Raw genomic sequence first — 15039 nt, 5'->3', positions numbered from 1 at the left:
TCCATAAATTATTTCAATAGCTCTATGTACATCGTTTTACAAAAGTCTAAACATGGGGCATCACTGAGGAAAGGATAACAAAATTTTAATTGTACTTTAAAGAATTTTTGTACCATATTGTAAAGGATGTGGGCAGGAGGCAGCATGACAGTAGACTTGTGCATAGGATCTGGATCAAGGCTGCCTGAATTTCAAACTTGACTCGGCCATTAACTAGTGGGATGACACAGGGCAAGATATTTAAACTGTTTGCCTTAGTTTTCTTATATGTTAAGTGATGATCATAACAGCAATTATCTCATGGAGTTATTTTGATAAAATTAGTTAATAAACATAAAACACCTGTAGCAGTACCAGCACATGGTAAACCCTCATTAAATGTTAGCTGTCATTACCACAAACTCTCACTGACTAGTGAGCTTTACGAATCAATTAACCATGGTCTGACCAGGTAGTGTTAGTGGTAAAAAACCCTGTCTGCCAATGCAGGAGATGCAAGTTTGATACCTAAGTCAGGAAGATCCCTTGGAGCAGGGCATGGCAACCAACTCCGGCATTCTTGTATGGAGAATCCCATGGACAGAGAAGCCTGATGGGCTACAGTTCACAGGGTCGCAAAGAGTCGGACACAGCTGAAGCAACTGAGAAGCAGCAGTGTGAATTAGCTATGGCCCATGAAGAAACGATGAGAACTAATGTGTGCCAAAGTGAGGCAAGCTGTACCTTGAGTAACCAGGCAATCTATGTCAATGGAAGTTACACTCTTGGATCAGGAGAATAAATTCTGTTTATTCACTATTCCTCCCTTTAAGGAATTTTAGATTAGTTAGTTGCCTCTGGGAAAAAGTTTAAAATGAAGGAAAAGAATAATCAAATCAGTGTATAAGATTATATGTAGTTGAGTTCAGTTAGAATGAAGGAAAAATTTAGCAGCTTCACACAAAATTCAAACATTCAAAAAAGTGAACATAAATTATGCCTTGTCCAGCTAGACTCCCCTGGTGGCTCAGACAGTACAGCGTCTTGGCTACGATGCGGGAGACCCGGCTTCGATCCCTGGGTTGGAAGATCTCCTGGAGAAGGAACTGACAACGGACTCGAGTATTCTTGCCTGGAAAATCCCATGGATGGAGGAACCTGGTAGGCTACAGTCCATAGGGTCACAAAGAGTCAGACATGGCTGAGCGACTTCACTTTCACTTTTCACAGCTATACTCAGAATGAGATGGGGTACATAAGCGGAGGACAGATAAAGATGGAGGTTTCAATGTGACATAAATGATCTTTCAAAAAAAAAAAAGAGGTAAGAATACTGGAAGGAGACAAAACTGGAAAGGATGGAGTCCATGTTATTAAGAATCATGAATTTATTAATAATTTGAGCTTTTATCCCTAGGAAACAAAAAGTCATTAAATATTTTTGACATTCGGTATAACATGAAACAGAATGAAGGTTAGATTGAAGTAGTTGGATATTGAATTTAAGGTTGATTCTAGTTGCCTTGATGAGAGATGATAAGGGTCTATGTTGCTCCTAGGCAAACTAGACACATTCAGTTTTATTATTAATAATACTTAAGCATGCTGATATACTTGGACATTATTTTTTTTCTCCTGCTTCTTCTGATAATATCACCAGCAAACCTTTCTATCTTGGTGAATTTACTATATCATTTGTCTCAATAGGGATGGATGGACACATGACCTGGAGAAAGCCAATCATAAAGGGCACTTCTCCATTACTAGTTTCTGGTAGAGGTATGGACTAATCAGAGACCTTTCCTCATATTTTTCTAATAAGAACAGAAAGGTAGAACTCTCATTCTTCTCTGATTTCGGAAATGTGAGGTTATATGATTCCATTTTCCTGAAAGTGTATTCTCTACCTTTAGTCCCACATATAAAATAAGCCTGGTTTCAACTAAAGAGAATGATGATACAGAGAGAGAAAAGCCAAGGTGGAAATGGAAATATCCTTGAAAATGTTTGAATTCATGATTATCATTAGCAACAGGAAGTATGCGTGTGTGCCTTTTCTAAGTTTGGCCTGTGTTAGTCACTCAGTTGTGTCCCACTCTTTGTGACCCCATGGACTATAGCCCAGCAGGCTCCTCTGTCCATGGAATTCTCCAGGCAAGAACAATGGAATGGGTTGCCATTCCCTTCTTCAGAGATTCTTCTCCACCCAGGGATTGAACCCGAGTTTCCTGAGTTGCAGGCAGGGTCTTCACAATCTGAGCGACCAGTGAAACCCTTTTCTAAGTTTGAAACTTCAAAAAACAAATCCTGCTTTCATTTTTTAAAATCATTTAGAGTTGGGTTTTTGTCACTTAAACCACAAGAATGCTATTACAATTTGTATTGCACCAAAAATGGGGCATATATGCTGAGGATTCTTTTAAACCTCCTTATAAAAACAAATTGAAACAAAAATGATGGCACTGACAGTATTTGAAAATACGTATAAAATGGGAAATGTGATCTTCCACTTGGCAAAAGGATAAGAATATGTTAAGAATAGTGTTAAAAATGAAAATTAAAACCCAGAACTAATGGATAGATTTTATGTGTGTGCTTTTTATAAACCATGTGTACAAGTACTTCCCAATCTTAGGAAAGCAACTTCTTTCATTGTATTTTCATACATGTTTTCTAAAAAATGAAGGATTGCTCACTTATTTTCCATAGAAATAAATAAGAGATAAGGACACTGGCATATTATTTTCTATGGCCAGGAACTGGCCATCACAGGGAAGTCTGGTACATTGCTATAAAGCTGTGTAGGTAGGCAGAATTTGGACTATTACACGTTGCCTTCCAGGCAGGAGGTTAATGCTCTAGCTCTTCATTGCATTCACCTGACATCAAATTGACATTTTCAATGCTATTTTTTCAAGGAGTACAGGACACAATAGGCATCTAAAATGGTTACCTCAACACATTTTATAAATACATATAACAGCCTTAGGCATTGGGTAAGTTTGGCTTATTATCAGTATTCATTCTTTTGTGTCTTTATTAATGGTTTGATAACATAAAATTGGCAGCATTCAAGATATATTTATTCTAAACCTCACATTTTACAAGATCATGTTGATTTATTTTTGGTTTATAAATTGGTTTATTTTCCATATTGAACCTACCATCACAAGTTGGAAGTGAATGACTCCACCAGTGGTTTTTCTCACACAGAAGGGGCTCTTCATGGCTCAGCCTGTATCCAGGATCACAACTAAACGAAACAGTAGATCCAATGGAGAAATCATGACCATAGCGACGACCATGTACAGGTATGCCAGGATCCAAGCAGGAATAGGTGTTCACTGTAACACCTGGAAAACAAAGGCAATATGAAAAAGAGTAAGCCTGTTGAGAATCAAATCACTGAAGTAGATTCTTATTCTTTTAAACAAACTCATTCCTTCAAAACAAACAACTGTTGGTGATAACTTTTACAGATAAATTAATCTGCCGATCAGTTCAGTCACTCAGTAGTGTCCGACTCTTTGCGACCCCATGACATGCAGCAGGCCAGGCTTACTTGTCCATTACCAACTCCCGGAGCTTGCTCAAACTCATATTCATCGAGTTGGTGATGCCAAAATCAGGCTACAAGTTACATAATAACTTAATGAAAATGTATAATTATCTATCAAACTTTGTATTATAAATTATGTATATACATATAGATGTATGTATAAATGTGTGTATATATATACATGTATATACATATGTATGTATGTATATATATATATACATACACACACACATTTATGGGTTTCCCTGGTAGTTCAGCTGGTAAAGAATCCACCTGCAATGCAGGAGATCCTGATTTGATTCCTGGGTCAGGAAGATCTCCTTGAGAAGGGATAGGCTACTCACTTCAATATTCTTGGGCTTCCCTGGAGGCTCAGATGGTAAAGAATCCGCCTGCAATGAGGGAGACCTGGGTTCAATCCCCAGGTTGGGAAGATCCCCTGGAGGAAGGCATGGCAACCCACTCCAATGTTCTTGCTTGGAGAATCCCCATGGACAGAGGAGCCTGATGGGCTACAGTCCGTGGGATTGCAAAGAGTCAGACACGACTGAGTGACTAAGCACAGCACAGCAGATGCACATGCAATAATTATCAAAGCAATAATTAATGTTTTCAGCTTGTTATATTCCACATTTTTACAACTCTAAAATGTTTGCAAAATTTGCCTCAGTTAGTCATTAAAATAATCCTATGAAATTATTTCTTATCATTAAAACTCCATTTAATTGCTTTAGGAGACTATAAGTTTTTCTTAAAGATTGGTATCTGTGTCAATGGATTTGTTCTGTAGCCATTCATCACTGCCTTGCTTTATGTGATATTTACATAATCTAAGAAACATTATTATATCTACATTTCAAGAAATACAACATAATACAGCTTCTTGGGATTGGGGACTGCACTAAAACAAAACAAAACAGAAAGTCTATTCTGTGTTGTTTTTATTATTTTAATGTTTTGTAAACTATAAATAACTTTTATCCTATTGGTGAAGTTTTGTAATCTTCCTGTTTTGAGAGGAAGACAGATGGGTGAAAGTGCCCAAGAAAGGGTATAAAATCAAGTTCTAGAGTACAACCAATGATGGCATTTCAAGAAATCCTTCCCATAAAAATTTGGTTCACTGGAGAAACCAAGTTTTCTCCTTTAATGTGTTCCATTAAAATAAAAATAGAAATTCACAAAATACCAAATATATTTTTAAAGTTTTAAGTAGTATAATAACATTTTTCTCTACTGATTTTGAGGCTTGTGAATGGTTCATTTAAAAAAGATAATTTGGATACCTTCAGCTTGAAAAACGTATTAAGAAAGTGTCAACAGAAATAGTGTTTTATTTGTTTTCTTGGTAAGAAAGGGTTTGTGATGTTAGAGATTATCTCACAATACTAAACAAGTCAAAGTGTTAGTCTCTCAGTCATGTCTGACTCTTTGCAACCCCATGGACAGTAGCCCACCAGGTCCCTCTGTCCATGGGATTCTCCAGGCAAGGATATTGGAGTGGGTAGCCATTCCCTTCTCCAGGGGATGTTCCCGACCTAGGGATCAAACCCAGGTCTCTGGCATTGCAGGTGAATTCTTTCCAGTGAGTCACCAGGGAAGTCCCTAAGTTAGCCCTTTGGTTTACTAAATAAACCACAATTAGAATAAAAATGAAAGAAAATGAAATTTGTAAACAAATTTAAATTCAGAGTCATTGTCTCCTGGGCAGATTTGACCAAAATCAGTATCTGTTGAGCCTCTCATCAGCCTCAGAATTATCTAGCCTCTACTCCGCCATTTAAGCACTAGCCCTCAGTAGTAATTTGGACTATTTCACCAAAGGCCTTTAGGTGACAAACTTGCTGACTGTGATAAAGACTCTGCCTTAGCCAAACTCAGAGTCAGGCTCACCCCTTGGCTGGGCTTCCCTGATAACACAGTTGGTAAAGAATTTGCCTGCAATGGAGGAGACCCCAGTTCGACTCCTGGGTTAGGAAGATCCACTGGAAAAGGGACAGGCTAACCACTAGAGTCTTCTCGGGTTTCCCTTGTGGATCAGCTGGTAAAGAATCTGCTTGCAGTTTGGGAGACCTGGGTTCGATCACTCGGTTGGGAAGATCCCCTGGAGGAAGGCATGGCAACTCACTCCAACACTCTTGCCTGGAGAATCCTCATGGACAGTATAGGCCATGGGGTTGCAGAGAGTCGGACAAGACTCTCACTTTCAGCCCCTGGGCTCTGTCCTTGGTCCATTTAATTCAGTTTTAGCAAGAATCTGAACTAAATCTGTTGGTCAGTTTATTGAAAATCCTCACCCTTTTAGTAACACTTTGCATGATGATTTAACTTAATCCTTAAAATAATTGTGTGTATGAGAACATGATTATGACTACCTACCTTGATTGAAATGGACTGAATAGGATGTATTTGGCATAGAATAGAATGTTGGACAAAAATGAAAATATGGTGTCTGCTCATGTTAGCACACTGATACAAATTAATTGCTAGTGAAAATTAATTTTGAATAGACCTTTAAAAATGACTCTACTCTGACTCAGGCTTAACTAATAAATGTTAAAGATCGAAATTAAAGTTCTTTAAATTCATTTTAATTCCCAAGTGTGTGTTAATCCTCTTATTGCATTTTATAATAGTTTATAAACTATAATTCCATGCCACAAAGCTCTAAGTAAAGGGAAGTTAATATAATTAAATGATATTGTAGATAAGGTTGAAAAGAAAAAAAAAAAACAACAGTAAATATATATTCATAATTAAAAGAAAACCTCACGGGTCCAACCAGATTTACTGAAGAGAGACACCTAACATGGAATATACAGTTACACATTTAAATGATGGAATTTTTTTCTGAGGGGTGAGGAGGCATAGGAGACTTGAATACAAAAATAAGAGATACAATATCTATCTGAAACTGATATAAAGATATCTTGCAGTAATCTTAAATGTATTGTTAGATACAATCACAACAATTATTTTTCATGGAAAGATATATGGCAACATATTTCCAGATTAAAATGTGTGAATACATGAGTTTATACGTATGTGTGCAACTGTGCATCCTATGCAATATATTCACACATTTAAATATGTTAGAAGTTTATAAATAAAACAGATTTGTATATATCAGAATCAATTTAAAAAATCAGACGTATTTTAGATTTTTAAACAAAACTGTAGTATTCTAAGTGAAATTATTGTAAACTCATTCCAGCACTGTAAATTAGAGCTTGTTTTAATATATAGCCTTTGGCTAGTTATGCTAGCCACAGTTGCACATACATGAGTATATATTTTACTTTATAATATTAATATAATTTTCAATACTTCATACAAAATAACAAAATTAAATACTTTCAATGGAAATGTATGCAATGAGTGTGAGGAAAATATAGAAGTATGATTGAGTTTATGAGGTAAATGCTAGAAGAATTTGTCAATGTTCATACACATCTTAGACTGACATTTACTAGATTGACATTCCCACCTATTGGTTTTTCAGAAGTGCACAAATAATTATTATATGAACTCACTTTTAAGATTTTTTAGTTAATAGTTTTGACATTTCCTTAGTATTTCCCTTCATAATGATATTACATAGATATTGCTGGAAAAAACCTATTACAGAATTCACTGAAACACACACCTTATAACCCATTAGCATTCTCATAGGTTCTCTTAATGATACAAGATAATACCCAAAGCATAGAAAACAGAATAAAAAAATTAAAAAATAAATGTTGGCATTACTTACTTTCATAATGAATCTTGAAACCATTATTAGAACGACTATTGTCTGTTGTAAATAGAAGGTATATAAAATTACTGCTGCTAAATAGAAACTGGGGCACCTGTGTGCCATTGTAAGATCCAAGCAAGGGTGATAGAAGATTTGGCCCATCATGAACTTCCAGAACATCATAATTCAATTCAGTCTGAAATCTAAGATTAAGAGAGACATGTGAAAATATATTTATTAGGAAAAATAAACACTTTAGACTGCTATTTAAAATGCTATTTATAATTTTTACTAATTTAATATATAATTTTCTTTAGCTTCGCTAATATCTTATACATTATTTAAGGCTCCATAATTTAAGAATACCAAAGTTATAAGCTCTTATTCCTGTGGACAATTTTCATGTAAATAGTATGTATATATACTTATTGTTCACAAGAAAGATTTATTCAAATGTTACAGACCGTCTTGAGTAAATAAAGGGTCTTTTCGTTAACCAAATTTTTTTTTTTTTGCTTTCTTCATTTCTATGGCAAACTATGTGATTATATAACATTTATCCTCAATCAGATCATCATAATTTCATCTTAATAGTATATGTATATATATTTCAAATCTGACCTCTGCTTCATACTGACCTCTGCTTCATATCTCTGTTTGTTTTGTTTTTTTGACAAATCTCTTTTGGTCATTAAATTTTTGTATAGTTTTTATTTAGATTTTTGGCTGTTCTTGCTGCTATTGCTTTCAATTTTTTAAAAGATATAATTATAATCTGTAGGCAAAATAGAGCTTCTTTTAACATGCATAACACATTATTAATAAAATAAAATTTTGAATTCTTTCTTGCATGTCAGGATTATATCACATTTTGAATCTGGATCAGAAATCTTAGTTATGGAAAAACAAAAACAAAAACAACCTTTATGTGGAATCATGAACAACTGAGCATCTTACTCCCTTGCCATGATGATCCTACAGCCTAGGACATTCTTTTCTGCTTTGACTGAGGTTTTCCTATACATATTTCAGTTTTCAGCTTAGATATGTCCACAGCAAGCCCTTCTCTGACCTCACAGTGTAGGTTAGATTCTTTACCATATTGTCACAAATTATTGTGCTTTTGTGATACTAATCATAGTCGCTTGCTCGTTGACAGCTGTCTCCTTTAAGAGATTATAAACTTCATGATGTCAGACAGTTTCTGTTTTTTGCTGATGTTCTGCATATAGCAGACCCTCAGTAAATATTTATTAGATAAATTAAAGAATGAATGTACTTCAAAGGAAGAAAAAAGAATATTTTCTCTAGAACTGTTATCAATTTTATAAAAAAAAAAAGTCAATATACTTAGATACTTCAGTATTAACCATTCATTTTCACTCTTTTAAAACATACCTTCCAACACATTTTGGCAACTAGTTATATTCACTATGTTTTTCAAATAATTGTCAGTTGAAATGTCCACCAATTTTTGAATAATCACTTTATCATCAACAGTTATTATTAACAAGATAATCACTCCATCATACCTAACAATAGTCCAAACAAAGTATATAATTTAATGCTATTTGAGAAATACAAATGAAATATTTTTAGATTTGTACTACTGGTACATATTATTAAAAATAGGTTTAGTGAAACTAATGGATTTTATAAGTTTATCTTACTTTTTACTTTGCAACCTGGGCTATATTGTATTATTGTCTAATAGAAATAGTTTTTCCAATAATGTGATTTAGAGTAGTAAATGTATAGAAACACATTGTGTCCTTTAAATCAATGATCAGGCAGTTACGCACTGCAAATCTATTATTTAGCTATTCTGTAGTCAGTCTACTGTAGTACTGAAATTGGAGTTTTACTTTGATAGCAAGTCAGCTGATGACCAAATTAAAGTGCACAGAAAAGTCAGGGATTACTTTGAATCGAAGCATAAAGAGACTTAATTCATAATAGAATAGCAACATTAACTGCTGTGATCAGAGAGTATTATTCAGTAGCAGTGAATGTCTACAAAGAAAATCATCACAGATTTGCCCCAAGAAACCATAAAAATACATTATAATAACAGAGAAAATGAAAAAGAGTTACACAATAATTTGAATTTCTTTCAATTTGCATTTTAGGATGGTTATATATAAATTTCACATGAATTGCCTTGATCTACTGTGTATTTGTTTATGACATTATATTTATTGTTTATCATAAACAAATGTTATGGAGCCACGAGATGATATTAAAATGAAATTTAATCTGATCTTACTCAATTTTCAGTATTTTTAAAATATTCTTTGTGTTATCCAAAACCTTTCTGACCGCACTGAAACAGTTCTCATTGAAAAATTTGCAGTCAGGTAGATGGCTCCAAAATCACGACAAATGGTGATTGCAGCCATGAAATTAAAAGATGTTTACTCTTTGGAAGGAAAGTTATGACCAACCTAGATAGCATATTAAAAATCAGAGACATTACATTGCCAACAAAGATCTGTCCAGTCAAGGCTATGGTTTTTCCAGTGGTCATATATGGATGTGAGAGTTGGATGTGAAAGCTGAACGCTGAAGGGTTGGTGCTTTTGAACTGTGGTATTGCAGAAGACTCTTGAGAGTCCCTTGGACTGCAAGGAGATCCAACCAGTCCATCCTAAAGGAGATCAGTCTTGGGTGTTCATTGGAAGGACTGATGCTCAAGCTGAAACTCCAGTACTTTGGCCACCTCATGCGAAGAGTTGACTCATTGGAAAAGACCCTGATGTCGGGAGGGATTGGGGACAGGAGGAGAAGGGGACGACAGAGGATGAGATGGCTGGATGGCATCATTGACTCGATGGCCATGAGTTTGAGTAAGCTCTGGGAGTTGGTGATGGACATGAAGGGCTGGCGTGCTGTGGTTCATAGGGTCCAGAGAGTCAGACACGACTGAGCGACTGAACTGAATTGAAGATTGATACCGATAGCTTGTGGTCAAGGAGTTAAGAACAGGAAGGTGAACAGAAATAAAAGTTTAGGATTATTAACAGTAAAATTAATTGAGTTAGGAGCTACCAAATATTGAGAAATGAGAGAAGAATGAAAACAAAAATTCCCCTGCAAATCTCAGAATAAGATCTAACTGTTGGCTATGTTAGGAAGAACTGTACAAAAAAGATCTTCATGACCCACATAATCATGATGATGTGATCGCTCACCTAGAGCCAGACATCCTGGGATATGAAGTCCAGTGGGCCTAAGGAAGCATCACTATGAACAAAGCTAGTGGAGGTGATGGAATTTTGGTTTAGCTCTTTCAAATCCTAAAAGATGATGCCGTGAAAGTGCTGCACTCAATATGTCAGTAAATTTGGAAAACTCAACAGTGGCCACAGGACTGGAAAAGGTCAGTTTTCATTCCAATCCCAAAGAAAGGCAATGCCAAAGAATGCTCAAACTACACAATTGCACTCATCTCACACACTAGTAAAGTAGTGCTCAAAAATAAACCCAGGCTTCACCAATACGTGAATCATGAACTTCCAGATGTTCAAGCTGGTTTTAGAAAAGGCAGAGGAACCAAACATCAAATTGTGAACATCTGCTGGATTATCGAAAAAGCAAGAGAGTTTCAGGAAAACATCTATTTCTGCTCTATTGACTATGCCAAAGCCTTTGGCTGTGTGGATCACAATAAACTGTAGGAAATTTTGAAAGAGATGGGAATACCAGACCACCTGACCTGCCTCTTGAGAAACCTGTATGCAGGTCAGGAAATAACAGTTAGAACTGGACATGGAACAATACACTGGTTCCAAATAGGAAAAGGAGTATGTCAAGGCTGTATACTGTCACTCTGCTTATTTAACTTATCTGCAGAGTACATCATGAGAAATGCTGGGCTGGACAAAGCACAAGCTGGAATAAATACTGCTGTGAGACATATCATGAACCTCAGATATGCAGATGACACCACCCTTATGGCAGAAAGTTAAGAGGAACTAAAGAGCCTCTTGATGAAAATGCAAAAGGAGAATAAAAACATTGGCTTAAAGTTCAACATTCAGAAAACGAAGATCATGGCATCCAGTCCCATCACTTCATGGCAAATAGATGGGGAAACAGTGGAAACAGTGGCTGACTATTTTTGGGGGCTCCAAAATCACTGCAGATGGTGATTGCAGCCATGACATTAAAAGACGCTTTACTCCTTGGAAGGAAAGTTATGACCAACCTAGAGAGCATATTAAAAAGCAGAGACATTACTTTGCCAACAAAGGTCCACCTATACAAGGCTATGGTTTTTCCAGTAGTCATGTATGGATGTGAGAGTTGGACTGTGAAGAAAGCTGAGTGCTGAAGAATTAATGCTTTTGAACTGTGGTGTTGGAGAAGACTCTTGAGAATCCCTTGGGCTGCAAGGAGATCCAACCAGTCCATCCTAAGGGAGATCAGTCCTGGGTGTTCATTGGAAGGACTGATGTTGAAGCTGAAACTCCAATACTTCGGCCATCTGATGTGAAGAGCTGACTCATTTGAAAAGACCCTGATGCTGGGAAAGATTGAGGGCAGGAGGAGAAGGGGTTGACAGAGGATGAGATGGTTGGATGGCATCACCGACTCAATGGACATAAGTTTGGGTAAACTCTGGGAGTTGGTTTTGAGCAGGGGTGCTTGGTGTGCTGCGGTTCAAGGGGTTGAAAAGAGCCAAACACGACTGAATGACTGAAGTGAACTGAACTGATGTTAGGAGAGGATAAACAGTTAAAACTTATATGTCTATTAGTGGTTTTGTTATTTTGTTTTGCATCTGATGTGTATGTGTGTGTTAAATCATTTCATTGACTCTTTGCAGTCTATGGACTGTAGCTTATGGACTGTAGCCTACCAGGTTCCTCTGTCCATGGGACTCTCGAGGCAAGAATACTGGAGTGGGCTGCCATACCATCCTTCAAGTGATCTTCCTGAGCTAGGGATTGAACCCATGTCTCCTACATTGGCAGGTGGGTTCTTTACTTCTGAGCCATCAGGGGAAGCCCTGGCATTTGACAGGAAAGTGTAATTCTTGAGATATTACTGATTTAGACAATCTCAAGAAGCCAACTAATGGGTAATATATTTGTAAAGTTTTCAGTATTTGTTTTTCTGTAGACTAATTCTGATCACTCACGACATTTGAGAATATGTGAGTCTGTGTTAGTCGCTCAGTCTTGTCTGACTCTTTCTGACCCCATGGACTGTAGCTTGCCAGGCTCCTCTGTCCATGGGGTTCTCTAGGCAAGAATACTGGAGCAGATTGCCATTCCCTTCTCCAGAGGATCTTCCCAACCCAGGGATCAAACCCTGGTCTCTGAAGTCATCTGAATATATTATCTGAATTTTTAAATTTCATTTTCAGCCAAATTAGTTTATGCTATACATGAGTAGTAGAAAGCAAATGGTATTACTCTGTAATAAATGCAATCCATCATTTGCAAACAAATTATATAAAAAGATATTCTCAGGATGAGAAGAACTATTAAAGAATTAACAATCAATGTCCTTACAAGAGTTCAGCTAAAAATCAGAAAGGAATTAATTTTGTTAACAACATAATTCTTGGTCAATAGCTCAAAGATGATATCTTGTTTCTCAGAAAAATCTTAAGGGAGAAATTAAGCACTGAAATACTGTAAGGTCACTAGGTCACTATACAAGAAAGTGATGCACACATTTCTGATTTCAAAGTGACTATTCATTTGAATCAGTTCTAATGAGATGGATGAAACTGGAGCCCATTATACAGAGTGAAGTAAGCCAGAAAGATAAAGACCATTACAGTATACTAACGCATATATATGGAATTTAGAAAGATGGTAATGATAACCCTATATGCAAAACAGAAAAAGAGACACAGATGTACAGAACAGACTTTTGGACTCTGTGGGAGAAGGCGAGGGTGGGATGTTTTGAGAGACCAGCATCGAAATATGTATATTATCAAGGGTGAAACAGATCACCAGCCCAGGTTGGATGCATGAGACAAGTGCTCGGGCCTGGTGCACTAGGAAGACCCAGAGGGATCGGGCAGAGAGGGAGGTGGGAGGGGGGACTGGGATGGGGAATACATGTAAATCCATGGCTGATTCATGTCAATGTATGGCACAAACCACTACAATATTGTAAAGTAATTAGCCTCCAACTAATAAAAATAAATGGAGAAAAAAATAAAATTTTAAAAAATGGGGAAGAAAAAATAACCAAAGTGACTATTTTGTTATTACCTAATGGATAAAGTCCTCATTTATTTTTAACTTGATGAAGATTGATGCTCACTGTTTTGCTGCACAGCTACTTCTAACCATGTAGCAGAAGTTTAAAAATGTGAATTACTTTAAGGAACACAGTTTCTGATAAAAAGCAAATGGAGTATGGACAACCCTAAAGCAGGTCACACACACGCTTTAAGAATCTTTAGGAAAAACCAAAGAAATGGAAGTTTTAAAAATAATTTTCCCTTCAAACAGCTCAAACTCAAGAACCCAGTGGGGGTGGGTGTGTGTGTGTTTGTGTATATGTGTGTATGTGTGTGTGTGTGTGCTTGCACACATGTATATGTGTGAAGGGCTGATAGAGGTTTCAAACCCCCAAACATTTTTGTTCAGAACGCTTAAAATAACATGGGACTTTATTTATTTTAGGTACATAAAATGTGATTCAAAAGAAATATACTGATACAGCTACTCCTTGCCTATTCTAAAATTGTGAAAACATCATCAATAAATACACAAAGTGGTCTAACTCTTGATTCTTCCAGTGTTTGGGCTAATTAACATGGAATTAAAAAAAAAAGATTGCTATCAAGGAGGTGAAGGAGCTGGTGGTGGGGGTTGTAACTTACTTGAGTGGGTAGTTGAGGGATTAAGAAAAGAGGCATAATTGACAAGTCCTGTTCAGTGATACTCATGGGAGAAGTAAAAAATATTTGGATTTTGGAAATAATTTCTCACCCTAGGCATGTTGTTCTGGTCCAATGTACAGAACTCTTTTTTGTTGCTGTGCACAAACCCTAGCAGTGAAAATTACTTTTTAATTTGGTTCTCCTGCTTCTAGTCTAACTTAAAAAACTGTGTCTCAGGAAAAAGGTAAGAGAATAAGAAAGTGGCAATAACTAAGTAAACTATATTTATTGAAATTAAATTAGGTGTTTCTAGCATTGCATCTTATAAAAATGACTGGAAAGATTTTTTTCTTTCCAAAGGAAGGTAAATTTGGGCTGGCCTGACTTAGAACATAGCCTGTAGGTGCGTATTAGTTCACTTTCAAGAATTCTGAAGGTATCTAAACAAGATAGCAAAGAAGCCCATGCAACAGGTTTGAAGAGATAACACAGACATATTAAGAACTCTGGACAGAGAAAATAGTCCCTTCAAATAAAAGTCCAAAACTATAAGTTATGTGCATGGTGCTCTGAATTACAACCATTGTTTCGCAATCTGCTTTTCAGATAGGCAGTGCTAGATAGCCTACATAAGGCTGAAGGATATCACGCATGCGTGCACAGTTACTAAGTCATGTCTGACTCTTTGCAACCTTGTGGACTGTAGCCTGCCAGGCTCCTTTATACATGGGATTTTCCAGGCAAGGATACTGGAGTGGGTTGCCATCTCCTCCTCAGGGGATCTTCCCAATCAGTGGTTGAACCCATGTCTCCTGCAATGGCAGGCAGATTCTTTACCACTGAGACACATGGGAAGCCCTGAAAGATATCAGGGGTTACTTTAGTGGAGTTTAGTGACTATTATTAGCA

The 15039-nt window shown here is 36.5% G+C and overlaps 1 protein-coding gene across 5 annotated transcripts in view; it reads right to left on the bottom strand.

The window, feature by feature from the left end:
- The window catches only part of CSMD3 (CUB and Sushi multiple domains 3), a 1331483-nt gene that overhangs the window by 431118 nt on the left and 885326 nt on the right, over nucleotides 1-15039 (bottom strand). For all 5 annotated transcript variants that reach the window (XM_070477231.1, XM_070477232.1, XM_070477233.1 and 2 more), the window contains 2 exons: nucleotides 7293-7480; nucleotides 3144-3332 (listed from right to left, as the gene is read on the bottom strand). In XM_070477231.1, coding sequence (XP_070333332.1) covers nucleotides 3144-3332; nucleotides 7293-7480 — 377 coding nt within the window. The remainder of the gene's footprint in view (nucleotides 1-3143; nucleotides 3333-7292; nucleotides 7481-15039) is intronic.

This window comes from Odocoileus virginianus, chromosome 15 (assembly GCF_023699985.2).
Source record: "Odocoileus virginianus isolate 20LAN1187 ecotype Illinois chromosome 15, Ovbor_1.2, whole genome shotgun sequence".
NCBI lineage: Eukaryota > Metazoa > Chordata > Mammalia > Artiodactyla > Cervidae > Odocoileus > Odocoileus virginianus.
The sequence above is the reverse complement of the archived record's forward strand: the minus strand, read 5'-3'. Positions and strand labels throughout refer to the sequence as shown.